At 42.8% G+C, this 18,657-nt stretch overlaps 1 protein-coding gene across 3 annotated transcripts; it reads right to left on the bottom strand.

Moving 5' to 3' along the window:
* Positions 1-328: 328 nt before the first annotated feature.
* On the bottom strand, positions 329-18,440 carry YY1 (YY1 transcription factor). Of its 3 annotated transcripts, none has more exons than XM_063118047.1 (6): positions 17,414-18,440; positions 6,841-7,003; positions 6,158-6,218; positions 5,017-5,175; positions 4,172-4,278; positions 329-1,524 (listed from the first exon to the last, which is right to left on the bottom strand). In XM_063118047.1, exons 1-6 carry the CDS (start codon positions 18,132-18,134, stop codon positions 1,386-1,388), a joined length of 1,350 nt encoding a protein of 449 aa, XP_062974117.1. In that variant the 5' UTR covers positions 18,135-18,440; the 3' UTR covers positions 329-1,385. The 3 variants fall into 3 exon arrangements, with proteins under 3 accessions (XP_062974117.1, XP_062974118.1, XP_062974119.1); XM_063118048.1 differs by having other exon boundaries at positions 6,841-6,991; XM_063118049.1 differs by lacking the exon at positions 4,172-4,278 and having other exon boundaries at positions 17,414-18,437.
* Between the last annotated feature and the right edge of the window lie 217 nt (positions 18,441-18,657).

Below are 18,657 nucleotides of genomic sequence, written 5' to 3'. Positions count from 1 at the left end.
TGTCCACCAGTGGAACCAACACTGTTGGCAGAATAGATTTCCCCTCACCCCGTAGTCCTCCACAACCCTCCAGATGGTTGGGGACAGATTTCAGGAGTGAAGGGGAGTCCCATTGCATGAGTGTAAATTCGCTCATGTGGCACTGGATGGAGCCCGATGAAAGCTCAATCATCACTGCAAATTCTCCAGTTCCCAGGTCAGGGAGAGGTTCAGTACAATCTGCAAGAGACCAGGATCCCCACATCCACTTAACTGTAATCGGGGGTTTAGTGCTATATTGAAGTTAAACCACTTACATTTAAAAAAATAATCTAATTGAATGCCGGGGGGAAAAGGAAAGGTAACTCGAGTTTTATTTATCTTCCAATTTCTGGGAGGTTAAAGAACTATAATTTGTTCTGGACAACAGAAGAAAATAGGCTGTGCTTACAGATAATTTTCTGCCATATTCTTTCTTCAGGACCACTGTTTTATTGTTGCCCACTCTATTACACGGGATGTACATATCAGGTGTTGTTAAAAGGTCAGTGCCTGTACATTACATTCTACAACTGAGCACCACTTTCCTTAACTGAACAGGCAAAGAGAAGGTACACGGAACATCAGCATCTGGCAGTATTTTTCCCAAAAAAAGTGACTAAAATGGGTTTAAGTTGATTAACACTATTAAATCACATCTAATATTTGTTACTACATGATTTCATTACAGCTATACGATACAATTATACAAAATGTGTTAACATCAAAGAATACAACCAAAAAAAAAATTAAGATAGCAAACGAAACCTATATAACTTTTTTTCTCTTTACAGGAAAATACTTTTGAAGTATGCATGTAACTGCCCATTCTTTTAAAGAAAATCTACTGCAAGCAAAGTTATCAACCTCCAGAAAAAAATCACACATAGCATTACTAAGCATATCCCCAAAAAGTGTACAATATGCACACTTGGAAAATACAAAATTAAAAAATTGTAAGCAACAGGTGAGCTTCATATTTATAACAATGTGAAAAGTCCAATTTTAGCACTGTTGTAGAAAGAACTGTCTTTGATGCAAGTCCATGAACAGTCTGCCTCCTCCAGGTGGGGCCACGCTTTACAAAAACACCATGCTCTTGAAACCAAATTACAGAGCAAAATTGAGCATTGCAGCAATGCTGCCTTAAAGTTTATTTTGCTACGTTATCAAAAACAAGTCCTTTAGGTGTGGAGGGTTCTTTTTTTGTTTTTTTAAATTCTTTCCTAGAAACAATATACAAAGGGGGAGGCTTATTTAGTTTCAACCATTCTCCTGTAAGGTAAGATGCTTTGAGTTCAAGAGCTTTCTTCTCGCAGAGTTTCACTGGTTGTTTTTGGCCTTAGCGTGTGTTAAGATGTGAGATTTCAGGTTAGTGGACTGAGCAAACTTCTTATTACAGCCATCGAAAGGGCACACATAGGGCCTGTCTCCAGTATGAATTCGCACATGTGTGCGTAAATTGAAGTCCAGTGAAAAGCGTTTTCCGCAACCTTCAAACGTGCACTGTTGAGTAAAAATGCAAGACATTAGAAACACATCTCAGAAAGAAATGCTTGAAACAAACCAAGATATTCACTTTGATTACTAAATTTCTCTGAAAATAAGGAGCTAATAATTACTCATGAGTACATTCTATTGAAGCTAGACCAGCCACTGTAGTGAACAATTTTATTTTGCTGTTTTTAATCTTTTTTACTGTTTCATTCCTATGTTCACTGCTCCGCAATTTATTTTAGATATGGAGCAGTATATAAATATTGTAAATGATGTGTGTTCACCCATGGCAAACTGGGCATTTATAGCTTCATGTACTCTTTCCCAAGCACAGGATCATGTGAGGAACCCCCTGTGAGTTGGCCCGTACAACCCCTATAGGCAACAGCCATTTCCATGAGGGGAGCCACACCTCCCTGCCACTTCAATTGCAGAGGACATTCCTGCCCACTTTGGCTGCATCCGCACATATTGAGACCCGACAACCCCGCCCCAAGGAAAGTTTCATGTGATTGCACGTGTGGGAGAGATCATAGCCAGAAAATAATTGGCTGATTCATACGTGAGAGCCAACCTACAGCTGAAGCAAAGAATTTTCTGTCCGAACAAGAATCACAAAAATGCGCCACCTTTGTAGGGAGATTACAAGGATTTCCCAATTGTGGAATTCACTTGGTCGGATTCACTCTCAAGGGAGACCCACCTCACCACCTTCCTTTCGTCCCAGTCAAAACTGTTCTGTGCCATCACATTTCTCCCACAGCCCGTTCACTGCATACTTCCGTGCAGGCAATGTGTGTGACGGATTATTGGGAACTGCTGTTGCTTTTCAATTATGTTGGGTTGGATCCAAAATAAACTTAAAACCAATGGGACAAATTCAACTAATTCAGTCAGGATGCAAATCACTGTGATTATAGGCAGCTTTTACGGAAGCTGTATTGGGCAGCTTTGCATCTAGCTCAGGTGGTCGGAAAGTGTATCATCCCTTCTCACTACTTGACCAGCACAGCAGCAGCGCTGAAAATCTAAGGCAGACGAGACAACGACCTTGACCATCCGAAGCTGGAACCTTCTCTCTGCAAACATGACACTTCTTGAAGGTTACTTGCTGTGATATAGATGCATGAGTAGATGAGAGAAGTCCCTCTCTCTCCCCCCCTTCCTTAAATTCACACATAAAGAGGAAGAAAAACGTAAAGGGAAACCTAGCCAATGACAAGAGCAGCTGAATGAGATGAAAAATCAACTCACGGACGAAGTTCTCAACAAAGCTACTGTAGCTGCCAACAGAAACAGACCAGGAAGGTTGATATCCCAACCCCCAAACCTCAGGAAATGAAAAAAACATTGCCTCTGTTTGAGGGGAGCCTCATTCCTAGCTTGAGAACTTACATGAATTCCAAAGCTGTTCTGTGCAAATGCACAGAGACCACAAAGAACTTCACTTTTTTGCAGCCCCAAACAGGCAATATAAGGAGGTGGCTCACTGAGCCCCCAGTGAGTCAACCTACATGGAGAGTGGACTGCATTCAAATTGGCAAATAAGAAGTTGTACAGGCCTGATTTAGAAAAATGTCAGCTGGAATCTGGCATGAATACTTTAGGGGATATCCTTAAAAGACAAAACTATTTCCTACCAACTTGACACAAATTGTCAGCAGCTACTTATATCAACAGGAAGCCATACATTTCTACAGCAGGAAGAGGTAGTCCAGCTAACACAATATACGCCTACAAGCAGGTCTGTGTGCCCTTCAAGCTTAACACCTCAATCAAAATCATGTCAAGGAAATACATTTTATATTTATACCAATCAGAGCTTTGCATATTTTTAAATTTTACTGATTTTTTTCTTGCAAATAGCAGGCTTTCTGGCAAGGATATAGAAAAAAATATATTTATTGGCAAGAATAGTAGAACAGGATGGAGAATGAGAGAAATGGACAGGAGGCAAAAACATGGAGGAAGGACAGAAAGTTGTGGAGGGCACTGAAGCCCCTTTCCTCAAAATAGTACAGGTCTCTGACTTCTAAAATTTCCCCAGGTATCAGTTAAATACACTTAAGCTGGTCTTCATGACCTTAAGAGCTAGAAATGCATTGCTTTCAAAAGAGAAACAAATCAAAGTCCTCAGGATGCTTGATTTCATGAAAGTTTCTACTCTTAAACAGCATTCCTGTGAACATGAAGAATTCACACAGTCCTGCCTATAAATGCTGCAATTTAATGTTTGGGGGTATTTAAATGGTCTATCAGGTTTAAACAGATTGTTTCAGTCACTGAAATCCAAGCTGGTTACTTGCTTTTTCCAACTGCTTTGTTCACTGCCTTCCTAGACAATCTTTGCAAACTAAAGGTGTGGGAACTTCTGATGGGATAGGCATGGGTGGCTGCTTCACCAATGCGGAAGGACAGCTACTGACTGCTTTATATACATGACATTTAATACCGAGCTTGGAAAACTAGTCCTACCAACTAGGGGTAGAACAGCAGTTCAAAGAGTGTCATCTTTTAAAATAGGAAATGTAAAATACAGTTTTGTGGATAGGACTTCTGTGCTGCTCAGTTTTGCTTGCTGTTCCTATTATAGAAGAGACAGTCTGCATTACAAGCACATTCTAAGAACCTCAGAGAAAACAAAAAAACAACATACAATTTGTTTATGATGTTGTCCAGTTTGTACATCTTGATCTGGCAAACTAGACAGTATGACTTATCAGTGAAAGACATTCCACACCTACATAATCTCTGAGGCCTGGCCTGTAGTGGGAAAATGCAGCATGTCAGAAAACGGAGAAACAGTTCTCAAAATATTGCACTCCATCTACATCAACTGCTTGCAAGTACTCCAACAGTTTAAAAAAGTAATTGGCAATTGTGATGTGTGCAAAAATGCAACCAGCTTATGGAATGCTTTGGGGGACAGTGGGGGGGGGGGGAATGATAATGTAATTACATGTTGAGCATTGTTATTGTTAGGAATAACTAGTTTAGCAGATTCGAAGCATGCCATTTATTAAATGCCTGGCCCCCAAATATCTGGTAACTGTGGAAAGTTACTGAAATTGCACCCACAGTCCTTAATCTTAATAAGCTTGCTAAATGTGGGAATACTATATACTGTTTTAATCCAAACTCCTGGAGTAAGGAAAACATCTGTGCTCAATCAAGGTATCCACTTCTACACCCTCAGGCACATTCATCAGAAATGGCCCAACCAGAAGGGATGTGAGCACGTTTCAGGCTAAATGTCTTTTGCGTTCATGCCTTTGATTTATTTTGGAAGGTGGGGGAAGAAGAGTTAACTGAGTGATCTAAACATTTAGATTCTTTCCAGCCCTTCAGATGCCATTACCTAGTTACAATTTTTTTTATCTGAGAACAGCTACCTTTTGGCTTTGGGTTTTTTTTACCTCATAGGAAAAACTACATTTTGATTACCAGCAAGGATGTCATGGAGTGTCGATTGCCCAAATAAGAGTATTTTGGAAAAGTTACCTGAAAGGGTTTCTCTCCAGTATGAACTAGTTGGTGCCGTTTTAGCTTTGAGCTCTCCACAAAAGCCTTGCCACATTCTGCACAAACATGTACTCGAGGCCCGTGAGTGTGCAGATGCTTCCTCATGGCTGAGTTGTCCCTGAACATCTTTGTGCAGCCCTTCAAAATAATACCAACAAGTTCCGTTAGCTGTCAGGCAAGACTTGAATGATCGCTTCATTATGCAACAGAAATCACTTGTACGCATTGAGTCTCTTTCCGTATATGGAAAGGAGAATGGAAACTTAGCATCACCTGTATATGAAAGTTATAGGAGATGGTTTTCCACAAGATATTGACAACAGAAGAGATCAGCTAAAATGAAGGACTGAAAAAGGGCAGTTTCAGAAAGTTCATTTCCAGTAAAGGAGAGGAAAACACGTTGCTGATAGGTCACAAGGCCTGTAAGCTTCACATCAGTATGTCTTGCAGTCAAATATAAATGACAGTATAGTCAAAGTACTGTCTCATGCAGCCTAATCAATGGAAGATGATTGAGCAGTGAGCCAATCGTACAAGGGTTTCCCCCCCTAAACATCATATATTGCTATATTAAAACACACACACACACACTCAATATCCATCAAATTCTTGATTCAGATGTTCAATTCCACCATCTCTTTAAGATGAAATTGGGAAAGTTCTTCCCGATCATTGTCCAGCATATTGTATTCGTACTCAAACTGCTGTAACACTGAAACCATTCAGACTCTTCACATTTTTTGCTGACTCACTTTTCAATTTTTTAAAATACATGAATTTTCCTCCATCCTGAAGAGCCACCAGCTATGGCTCTTCTACTTATCTGCAGAAATATTAACTTCCCCCCTTATGTTAATTTTTGAAATACTTAAGTGGTCTTTGCAACCACAAACTACTATGTTAATAAGCACTTCATTGAGGGAATTAAAAAAACCTGTACTGGACTTTAAGAATGGAATGGAAGAAACATCAGAATGTGTCTATTATTTAGAAAGTATTTCAAGAGAAGATGGTAATTGAACTGGAGCTCAACAAATAAGTTGAAATATAGTCATAGCATGCAATTAGCTTTCTCAAGAATTGCCCTGCAAGTCATTCAGCAATCACAGATTTCACTCACTTTGTGGGGACATGCTATCGTTCTTGGAGCATCATCTTCTTTGATTTTTCTTGGCTTCATTCTTTCAAAGAAAAAGAACAGTGATCAGCACATACATTATCTGCTTTGTATTAGTATATACACTTCTGTCATAAACAATCTAGACTGCATTGTAATTGTGGTGGTAAAGCCTTTGGTTGGCTGAGCTGGTGTGGTGGTATAAACTTACAGTGCAACTTCTTTGAGGGAAGAGTAAGTTATCAGTTTAGCTGGGATGAAAACTTCACATAGGGGCAGAGGTTCTGGGAATGATCCCATCTCTACAAATTTAGAGACATGGAACCCAGAGGTAAGGATGTTGAAGGAATGGTGTAGAGCAGAGAATGGACTTCGAAAAAGTAACCTAAAGGTAAAATAGGTGACTCAAGAAATACGGAAAGGGAGATAGGGAAGTACCACCGAAGCATTCATTTTTAACCTTCATGAGTAATTTCAATTGCTTGTCAACAAAATCCATTAAAGAAAATATTTATCAATTACATCATGAGAGTGCTGTACCTAACCCATGATAAATCACATCCCCATACCTACACAAATCATTTCCCAGTGACTTTAGCTGAACTCAGAGGTCAGAAATATAATTTCTCACTACCTGATAAATATGAAATAATGTATTTACTAGAGTAACAGATCCTACCACTTACCTTGCAAATTCAGCCAGCTGTTTAGGGTCTGAGAGATCTATGCCAGGTATTCCTCCAGGAGGCAGTTTCTTTCCCGTCATGTATTCAGAGTAGTCAGGAGGGGAGTTCTCGCCGATGATCTGCTCTTCCACCACAGTCTCATGGTCAATGTCTTTTTTGTCATCTGAAATGATTAGAGCAAACTGAATTTTGATTTAACATCCACGAAGGACAACACTGCTAGCTTGGAGAATGTTTACAGGGCACAATCCTACTGGATTGCTGCCCGCTAGATGGAAGCGTCCAAGATTGGAGGCTTCCAAGAATCCTTCACCCTGCCATCCTCCTTACAGTGTTCTCCACTACATGGGCCTCTGAGCATGATGCCAGAGGCAGGGTTGGGAGGCCTTTGGATCTGATGGAACGTCGGCCTCTCCTCATTCAACCCACTCCCTTCATGTCCTTTCCGCAACAACAAAGAGAGACTAGGGAGGGAATGGGGAGATCAACCATCAGATCATCTCCTCCCCCTAAGTCTGAGCACTGTCTGTGGCACCCCAGATACTGTGAAGGGACCAAAGGGTTGCTCTTCCTGTAGTACCTATTTCTGAATGGAAATATACAGAACTTGAACTAGGTATCCATGAAGGATCCAAAAGATCGAATAAATACAATCCATTTGTAGAAGGTCACTTCTCTATGGATAAGTCACGATTTACATTGATCATGCAATTATTACATCCTTCAAATGAACACATTGCTCAAAGGTAAGCAACCTCAACCAGTACATTTATCATGTGATATGCTCTGCAATATTGTGTACTCTGGTATCCCTGCCGCTTGCAGCTTAATCCAGCAACAATTCAAATGGCTGCTTGTTAAAAAATAAATAAATCCCTGTTAATCTGAAAAACGCTTGAATTAAATTGCTGGTTTTTTGTTATGGAAATAAAACCAAAATCTACTGTTTGACAAAGATATGAACAGCAGATGAGGCACATATGCTAACTGTAAATCTTGGGTAATCAAAATCTGTTTCCATAACTCATTATAAGATACTTGACCATTTTAATCAAATATTTCACTAGCAATTTATTTTTAGTCCATTTTTTTTACTACAAAAGGCACAACCTTATACTATGTGAGGTTTATATATTTATTTATATAATGCTATACATACTCTTTTTCAACAAGAAATTCTCAAAGCAGTTTAACATTTCAAAATAGGGCAATAATTAAAACATCTTAATGCTGGAGTTTAGTCTTCTAATTGCTCCAATGAGAGGACATAAGTACTGGGTAATCTAACTAAGCAATTTCAAGTTTACACAGATGACTGTTAACTGACACTTGCCGGATTATAGTTTGGAGACAGCCACCCAACTAACTACAGAATCTGACACATACAGTGGTTTCAAAAGTAGCAATTGATTAGCCCATTCAAGTGTTTAAACAAACAAACACCTGGTCATGCGAGTGGGGAACAGGTCTATGCCACATACATCCGGCCTTCTACAGATTGTTATACACACTAACACCGGCAGAGGAGCTATGAAACACACATGAAAGCCAAGGGTCAGGACAATACCAGCCCAGTTTTCCACTCACATAATCGGGGGGGGGGGGGGGTTAATGTCCAAACAGGGCTAATTTTTTTTCTACAGTATTTGATTGGGGTGTACTTGCTGAGCTACATGACAGAATTGTGGAATGAATCCTGAATAGCAACTACAGAATTTCCCACCTCAATTACAAGCGTCAAAAGCTTTTTCCCAGAGACCAATAGAAGGTGCATCTAGCTTGGTTACATCTATTTTCAGGGTTCAGTTTGCTCTCCACCACCCTACCACAACAGAATTAGCTTTCCTCAGGAAAAGAATACCCTATAACAGTACTCTCAATTAATTTGGTTCTATCAATCAGCAGTGCACTAATGTTCTCTGCCAACAGCTTATCCTTGGGGCAAACTGAAAAAAATCCAAATACAAGAAGTGGGCAAGAAAGGAAACAGAGCTGTGTATGAAGGGAAATCCCACCATTTCAAAAATAAATTCTCAATTCTTGTCTACTTACTGATAAAAGTATTTAGATAGGCTACCCATTTCTAGCACAATATTCTTTCAATGCCTGGTCAAACCTACCAGAGACATCTATATTTTAAATTTGTCCTTTGAATTGTAAATGTCTCTGTTTTCTTGCTTCTGGAACTATTTTTGTTTCCTTAAACTTAGGTAGTTAAGAAAACTAGAACCACTTTCTAGAAATGTATTTGCATAAACAAGGTTTGAAAGATGTCAAGTGTCTGACCGCCCAGGTGCCCAGAAATCTGATGAACCCTAACACTTAATCCCCTTACCCTAGCCAGAACTGTACTGTTAAGTTAAACTCCTCTGTGTAGGAGTAATGACAACTACAGCAAAGAACAGCCAGTGTAGTGTAGTGGCTAGTGTGTTGGGCTGGGAGTCAGGAGATCCAGGTTCTAATCCCCACTTGGGTCATGGAAACCCACTGGGTGACTTTGGGCCTGTCACAGACTCTCAGCCCAACCCACCTCACAGGGTTGTTGTGAGGATAAAGTGGAGATGAGGAATGGGGATTATGCACGGCGCCTTGGGTTCCTTGCAGGAAAAAAGGCTGGATATAAATGCAAAAATAAATAAAATAAATAAAAAATTTAAAAATCTGCACATTTGTAAAAAATCTTTTAATAGAAATTGTGAACTCCCATGTAGATACCATGTTAAGGTAATAAGCAGGTTCCAACACACTTGATGGATGTGTTTGAAAAAGAACATTAGCTTTGCTGTGTAGTAAGTTTATTGTCTTCAGTGGACAGAAGGTATCCTTGCATGGTGACTTAGTGCCCAGAGCTGCTGAGGTATACGTATTTGATGTTGAGGGAGCCCACAGCCCAGCCACAGCAGAATTGCCAGTAAATTTGCTGCAGCAGCAACAAAAAAAGGTGGTAATTTTGCAAGGAAAACAATACATGCATCCCCTGTAGCAAGTGAAATACAGGAAGCCTCCCCTTAATGAGCAGTCACAGTTTATTTTGTAATTTGCTTCTTTTAAAAATGTTCTTTAATGTGTTTTCATTCTTATTTTATTTGTCCACCACTCCTAAATTCTGAATGGGTAGCAGTACATAAATATTGTAAATAAATAAATAAATATTCCTAGGAAACTTCCAGGGGGCAATTCTGCTTGCAAACGAAGCCTGCACAGCTTGTATGCCCATTTTGCAGTTGTGACAGCAAATTTTGTGGCAGCAGGCCAGTAAGCCGATTCTTGCTCACCCCGTCCTAAGGGCTTACAAGGCCTCACACACTAAGGCTATGCAGTCCTAAATAGAGATGTAAAATGTCCAGAAATTTTGAAGCCATTGGGAGGAGGGGAGAGAGAGAAATGGGGTTTTTTTTTTTGAAAAATATGCCATAGAAATTGTGCAGTGCCATTTAGTTAATGCTCTTTACAGATTTAAAGTCACTTTGTTGCTTTAGGCCAAGCTTCCCCAACCTGGGCCCCTCCAATTTTATTTTTATTCTTAACTTCAGCTCCTATCAGCACTAGGCAACCTGGCCAATGGTCAGGAATGCTGGGCATTGTAGTCCAAAACATCTAAAGGGCACTATGCTGCTTTAGGAACATAACATAGATTATGTATAACTTGATTTGCAAATAAAATGATAATTAAGATTAAAAACTTTTTAAAAGTAAACTCAGTAAATTTGTAATTATTGTCTGAATAAACTATATTTTGAAATGTATTATACCAAACATGATCATTTTATGAGCAATGGAAATTATATATAGTATATATTTAGGTTCTTCTTTTATGTTTGACCAAAGGGAACTTCCGCAAGTAGTCCCTGGAATATCTGAATCATCCTAGATGACTGAAGAAGCAGGAAGAACTGGAAGCAGAGGTAGGCTGGTATATAGCATCTGTTCCTGTTTGTATGTAAGTTTAGGGAAGTTCCTAAACCTGTCCCTGTTTCTGGGGCAAAGTTTAGGGAAATCTGGTCTGAAGGAAAAGCTATTGGGATTTGATTTTAGCTGGGACTCTCTCACCTGTTGGGAATGATAAGCATCCATATGTAATTTAAATCCTTTTAAGCTATTTCATTCTATTATTTGAAGAGCTGAATTTTATTTTCATTTGTAAATTATTTCCATTAAAAAAACTTATTATTTTTTGTTCCTTTTCAAAGGTTGTCTGCATTCAAAGGGTGTATGCCATAGGAAATAGGTGACTGAGTTTCTTTTAGACAGAGGTTTATTCTAATGGCAGCCATTAAAGGTATATCGTTGGGACAAAACTCTCTAGTGGTGATGTCTAAACTGAGAACTTTATTAAAAGTTGTAGCAGTGATTTCAACAGGCCCAAGCCTCCAAATTGTTTCTTCTTTAAAAAAGGAACATTGGTGGGATAATCCACATTCTATTCCATATCTGGTGGAAGTAGTTGGACAACCTACAGTGGTTTGTTTCCACATGTGGGTCTAAGATTAGAACTGCAAGAACTGACTGTTACAGCAATTAAGCAGAACAAGCCGAGAAACACAGGACTTCATAGAACAAAACCAAAACTGTCAGGAATGTATATTTTCTTCCATATTACGATATTGTGACTCCATTCACATGTTGGGAAACTGAGCATTACTTGGAGCATTTTTAAATGTCTATCGGTAAAAAATACATTGTATCTATAATTTTAATAATGAATGGAAGAAATAACTATTTTTGAAATCTTACAGAGATAAAGGACTTATCATTGATTCTATTATTCACTTTGTTTTGTATCTGTTTGCCATTATTTTAATAATTTATTTAATCACATTGCTACAGTATTATCCCCTCATTTGTTGACTGTTCTTCTATCTTGCTGATTACTGCCTAGAAAGATTTTCCCTTATGTTTTTGTGTAGCCATTTTGGCCTACAATATTAATTATCTACTGTTCCTGTATTGACCATCGTGCAAGTATATCCCGTTTAATTCATTTCAGCTATAAACCTGAGTCTGTGGTCCTTGTCCATGGTTTAGCTTTATCCACTGATGTACAAATTTAAATTCTGATTAACAGATATGCCAACAGAAGGGAATGGGTACACTCTACTGAACATTTTAGACAAGGAATACAATTCCATAAAGGGGAGAGGGGTGCTGGTACAATTTACCAGGATCAGCTAAAAACAGCGCAGTGCCGATCTAATCACCTTAGCTGACTTTCCCATCCCTACCTTCCCACAACAGCCATGCTTTCCTGCTGAATGGGGTGAACTGTGTGTGCTTCAGAGAAGGGAGAGATTATACTCACTCACAGAAAATACCCCCACCTCATTTTCTGCAATCTCCTCCATTTGCCACAGTCCACTCCACTCGGGAGAGCTTTTGGGCAGCTCTGGGACTGGTGGATCTGTGGATCTAGCCCTATATTGTTATTCCACATTTGTTAATAAACCATCACAGGCACTGGAAGCAAACCCCTGACTCCAGAAGATGCCTGAATATACCACTTAGGAAGAGCATCCACTGTGGCTACATGGGGGGAGAAGGGCGCGTATATCCTTCTATTTATTTTTTTATGGAAACTGTTCTGCTCAGTAACTTATCCACATGCCCTTACTTTTGGAAAATGATGCCTGTAGTTATCTCTAAACTGACAAAGGCACGTGCGATGAACAAAGTATTTAATTCTTAGCTACACTGGGCCTGTTTTGCATGAACACAGAGGGGGGGGGCATGGTGGCTTATTTCCTCCACCACACATTCCAGCCACATGCTGGGGGGATTTGCATAGTTACCGTTCTTGGCACAGTTTGCTGTGTGATGCAAATCCAGTGAGGGTGGCTTGTGCCATGGTTAACAAACCACCCCAGAACCCCAAAACAGCCCATGAGTTGTGAAGCCACCATGTTTCTAAAGTAGATTGGGGAGTTATGCAAAACACAAGGAGAAGAACTGAAACAAAAAACAGCCAACAATACTTCCCATATGGTATAAATGGTCTATTTGATTTAGGGTCAATGTCGGCACCTTCACTTCCATCGCCCTACAAGTATTTGGGAATAAGGAAGCTTTAAAGGTTGAGACTCCATCCTTGTGACATTTCATAATATATGTTTTTTGGAGAGCGCACGTTCTATTCCTCTTTTAATGTTGCTTCTTATTCCCCAGCAGAAGCTGGCTGCATGCCTTCAACTGTGAGCACTGACCTTTGCACATTCATCTGCAGAACAGATTATTGGTCATGGCTTGTGGGAGGGGCAGAAAGCAAAGCCAAGCCAAGTTTAAAAGCCCAACTCCTCCAAATTAAAAAAAAAATAGGAAACTAATCACAGTTTTATACTTAAGTGCAGCCTTCTCCATGTTGGCACCCTTCAGATGTGTGGAACCACAACTCCCATCACATGGTCATCTGGGGGGCACCAGGTTGGGAAAGACTGTTTCAATGTATTTCTGGTTCAGATAACACGCTAAGCTATGGTTAGGTCGAGAACCCTTTTGAAGCAAATGGTTAGTGAATGTGTTTAAACTGTGGTTCTGTAGCCACCATGGTTAGGAATGGTTCACACAACATGCTACCCCATAATGTTTAGCTCAAAATGCTTAACCACCATGGCTTAGCATGTCGTCTGAACAGGGTCATAGTCTTCTCTACATAATCACATCACGGATAGATTTCAGCAACCCAATTATGACTGAGCAGAAGAAATTATTACATTTCTATAGCACTCAATAGCCGAAACACTCTGGATGGTTTACAACAATTGTTGTGAATCTGGTCAAATTTCAGAGGCGCAGTCAAGGGCATTGAAGCGCATAGCCCTGAAAATCATGATGGTGAGGTGCAACAATAGGTAATGGGATGGTTGAACAGAAAGCATCAAACATCAAGGCTGCACACTCAGACGGGAGAGATACCAACATTTTACTGCATATCCAAACCAACCTGCTGCATAATTCTAACTATCTACAAACATTGTGACAGTGAAAAACAGGGGTAGGCAACCCAGCGCCCTCCAGATTTTTTGGCTTGCAGTTAATGCATAATCCGACCATTGACCATTGTGGCTGGAGCCAATGGGTAGTGTAGTCCAAAACATCTGGAGGGCACCAGGTTGCCTACCCTCTGATATAGGATATAAAATGTGTGACTAGGCCACTGCTACTAGTTATACCCTAAACTAGTGGCATATAACATGCAACTGCCCACCAAGGAAGCAGGTGTGACAAAGCGATCATGAACAGACCAGGCATGTGTTTAATTTATACAATAGGGCCAACGGACTTCGAGAGCTGCTTAGTTACAGATCAACACCGTAAATTATGAGCATATGTACATACTACATTTCTATAGGGAGGGATAGAGTTTATGTGAGATCTAAAACATTTCAGATATTTAGCTTGAAATAATTCACTGATATTGATAATAATCTCATGGTGTACAAACTAGAGAGAATTAGGCCCATTAACTAGAATAATTCACCACCGCCAGATGGGACATTTGTTCTATGAAAATGCTTTACTGGACACCTGAAAATCTAAATCTCAAACACATGTTTTGCTCTTAGACTTTTTGCAAGACACTTGTAATGTATACGCTCAATTGCTTCTTAATCATACAACCACCCACTTTGATAATGTTTCTTCACAGAAACCCAAGGCATCTGGGTTTACAATCCTATATGCCAGACTTCCCCAACTTGGTGCTCTCTAGAGTTTAGGCTTAGGACAAACTAGCTTCCTTGATATAAAAATCCAAGAGAGCTTCGGCTAAATAAATAAATTGTGTATTTTAAAATAACAATAATTTTTATTTATTTATTAATTACATTTCTCTACCGCCCAATAGCCGGAGCTCTCTGGGCGGTTCACAAAAATTAAAAACATTCAAAGTATAAAACAACAGCATATTACAAAAATGGATGTATTTGAACTATTATAGGTTAAAAACCCTTACATTTATCATATGGGATGTCCCATATCATGAATTTGTCCCACTGATTTCAATGAGACTTAAATTTATCACTGCAAGTTCGTGTTCAAAGGGGTTTTCTAATAAGAAAACCGGATTAGGATGCAGTCTTAGTCTGGATCCAACCTACTGAATAAAATAGGGGAAATACCTGACAGCCTTTGCCTTTAAGTGATCTTGCTGAGCACTTGCATAAAGAATAGACCCACTGAAATGAATAGGATTCACTAATATTGGATACAGAGCACACTAAAGAAACCTGTCACTGATCTCCAAGCAATATAAATCAGCAATGCAAAAGGCATGTGGACTTCATAGTCAAAGATTCTGGATTATGCTCATGGCTGGCATTTATGTTATGGACAATATGATTAAGGGTATAGAAGTGTTAATTGAAAATCAATTAATATGCAGACTTGTTCAGGAAATATATGCATTTCAAAATGGATTTAAGAATGAAATTCAATATCGCGTGAGTAGACTGCCATTCGTCCAATGGGACTTCCTCTTCCCTTCCCCCACCTCTTTACCAAAGCATTTTGATGGCACGTGTGTATCTGGGGGTGGGGGGGAGAACCGCCGCCACTGCATTCCAATCGCAGAAACCATTTCATAAGCAGGATGGGTTAATTGAAGACCACCCAGTATGATTTTTCTTGTTGGTTTAAATCACACTAATTAAAACTAAATTACTCTGCCCTGGGAATTACATCATGGTGCTGTTTAAGATACTTTAAAAACTTTTTTCATTATTTCTTAGGAATTTTAGGGAAATTTGGGAGGGACCATTTCCCAGAATTTTGTTTCCCTCCCCCAGTTTCACATTTCTAACTAGAAAACATGACATTTTGACTTTCTAAAACTGCATGTTATCCATGCAGTAATAAATTAAAAACTTGCATTCATTCAACAAATACTGATGTTTCTATTACTGAACACACTGAAATGCACTCAACTGTTTTAATCAGTCTAGTAGACATAGAGTGTACATAATAGAATACCTGCACTAGATGAGCCAAATCATGTTTATGTTTCTACAAGGCTGTTGGTAATTAAGGCATTATTTGGACTATTAAGTATCACAGGAACAAAAATAAAAAATCCTAATGGTGGTCAATTCTGAAAACATTAATTTGAAAAAATCTACAGGAAACCATTTAAGATCTAAAATCCTGCAGTGTTACACAGCTGTTACACTTGACGATAAGTCCTCTGAAATCACTGGGACTTATTTTCCAACCATGTGTTCTGGAGCTAGGAGCAGAGGGTATCAGCCTGCTACGTAATAAATGCAAAGAAGCAGACCAGAATCATGGACAGAAGCTCCTAAGTGAACAGCTCTATCCCTGATCTGTTGCCAGAAGCCCAACCTCCAGGGTCAGAGGATCCACCTCTTTCCTCCAGAGCTGATGTCAGTGAACTAGGCACCTATTTTAAGCGTCTTTGCAAGCACCCGCTAGATGTCAGCGAAAGGGATTTTTTTTAAAAGAAAAAAAAAAGAGGAAGGTATAAGTGGGTTCCTTTCCTCAGCATGCTTAGCGCAGCCCATCAACTTTATTTCTTGCAAAAGGCTTATTTCTTGGGGTGGCCTATTTCCAGCAACCAGGAATGGTTCTCCTACTATCCAAATACTGTCCGCAAAACCCTTCCTAAATAGAACCCAGCCACAACTCCCAGCCCGTTTGCTCCACCAAGGAGTCCCGACCATAGCTTTACTGGCCAAGGTGGGATGGGGCGGGTGAGGCATGTTGCCCAGTACATGGGGAGGCAGAAGGAAGAGGCCAGAAGGAAAAGAAAACGAGAAGGAACCGGTGAGGGAGCCGCTGTGAAGGCGGGGACGCCGGTGGGAGCCGGGAAGGGCACGAGGCGGGGCGCGAGAAGGAAGGAGGCTGGAGGGGAAGGGGAAGCCCTCACGCGTTTCGTGGGGGAGGGAGGGACGGAGGGCGCTAGAGAGGGGGTCGCTAAGGGAGGGGGAAAGGGAAGGCTGTGGCGGCGAAGCACAACCAGAATTTGTGGCGAGGAGGCAAAAGCGCTGGCTATGAGGGAATGAGGCGGCTTGCGGGGTGGGGAGCCGGGGCAACGGCAGAGAGAGGGGAATGAAGCGAGAAAAGATCCTAAATACAAGGCGAGGGAAGGAGGGACGGGACGCGGAGCTCTCCCCGCGCCGCCTGCCTGCCTGCCCCGCCTCCCTTCTCCTGTTTCCCCTCCTCCTCCTCCCCCTACTGCAGAAACTACGCCATTGCGGCCTAGTCCAGGACTCAGTCGGGGAGGGAGGGAGGGGAAGCGCGCGCTGCCTCCCCTCCCTTCCCCCCCTCTCTCTCTCTCGGCCGCCATCTTGGCTGAGCCGCCGCCATCTTTCTTTCCCTTTTCCCCCCCGCCGGAGGGAGCCGGGCAATCAGGCAGGAGCAGCGCAGACCCCGCCATCTTTTCGGGGGAAGCCGCCATACTTGCCCTGGCGAGATGAACATGGCGGCGCCCATCACACACATCCAAACATGGCCTCCCTTCAAAACAAAACGGGGGGAAGAGCCCGCCGGGCCGAGTTAGAGGCTCCCCGGACCCTCCCCAGTCCGCGCCGCGACGTGCCGGGCTCGACCCGGCCGCTCCACTTACCCGAAGCCCACATGGTGACCGAGAACTCCCCCTCCAGGGTCTTGATCTGCACCTGCTTCTGCTCCCATTTCCTGGCGCCGCCGCCCCCTTCGGCCCCGCCGCCGCCTGCCGTCAGATAACTCTTCTTACTGCTCTTCTTGCCGCTACTACCGCCGCCTTTCTTCACCCGGCCGCCGCCCGAAGAAGAGCCTCCGCCGGAGCCGCCCTTGCTGCCGGCGGCCGCGACGGTGACCAGCGTCTGCTCTATGTACTCGTCCTCGCCGGCCGGAGCCGGCACCGGGATGAGGATCTGGTCCTCGAAGCCGTCGTCCGCCCGCAAACCGTCCGAGTCGTCGCCGCCCACCACCTCCTCGCGGGTCTGCACCAAGATCACCTCCTGGTGGTGCGGGTGGTGGTGCAGGTGGAGCTGGCCGCCGGCGGCCCCGACACCGCCGCCGCTGGGGTCGCCGTCGGTGACGAGCGGCTGCAGGGCGATCATGGGCGGGTGGTGGTGGTGGTGGTGATGGTGGTGGTGGTGGCGGCGGTGAGGCGGGTGGTGAGGGCCGCAGTCCTCGCAGCACTCGTCGTCCTCCTCCTCGTCGTCGTCCTCCTCGCCGCCCACCACGGTGGTCTCGATGGTCTCCACCGGGATGGTCTCCACCTCGATCTCGTGCAGCTCCACGATCTCGGTCGGCATCTCCGAGCCGTCCGTGGCGATGTACAAGGTATCACCCGAGGCCATGGCGGGGCAGCGGGGAGCCGCCGAAGGCGGCGGCGGCAGCGGCGGGCCAAAGCCTAGCGGTGGGCCTCCGCCTCGGGTCCGCTCCTCTGCCCGACGCCGGCGGGGCTCAGGCTCCTCTCCCTTCTCTTCCTCCTTCCCCTCCTCCTTCGCCGACGCCGCCTCCCCCTTCCACACAAACACCACCAGCTTCTCGTTGGGAGGGAGAGAGGCAGGCAAGCAGGCAGCAGCCCCAGCCGCCGCCAAATCCCGCCTCGCGAGACTACCGCCGAGAGAGACAGACACCCCAATCCTCCCTCACCCGCCATCCAGACCCGCGGAGGCCGCGGCAGCCGTCAAGACACGCCCCCTCGTACCCGAGGGCCAATCGCGGCGCGCAGTTCGACTTCTAGACACCTCCCCCTATCAAACTCCCCGGGTCGACCAACGGCCAAACAGGCCGGTTGGTTTCGGACCTCCCCTTTCCTCGCTGAGCGCAGCCTATCACGAAGGAACTTCGTCCAGGAGACACGCCCCCTCCCTCGCC

The sequence above is a fragment of the Elgaria multicarinata genome, chromosome 2 (assembly GCF_023053635.1).
Source record: "Elgaria multicarinata webbii isolate HBS135686 ecotype San Diego chromosome 2, rElgMul1.1.pri, whole genome shotgun sequence".
In the NCBI taxonomy this organism is placed as follows: Eukaryota; Metazoa; Chordata; class Lepidosauria; order Squamata; family Anguidae; genus Elgaria; species Elgaria multicarinata.
Note: the sequence above shows the minus strand (reverse complement) of the source record. Positions and strands in the feature narration are given on the sequence as shown.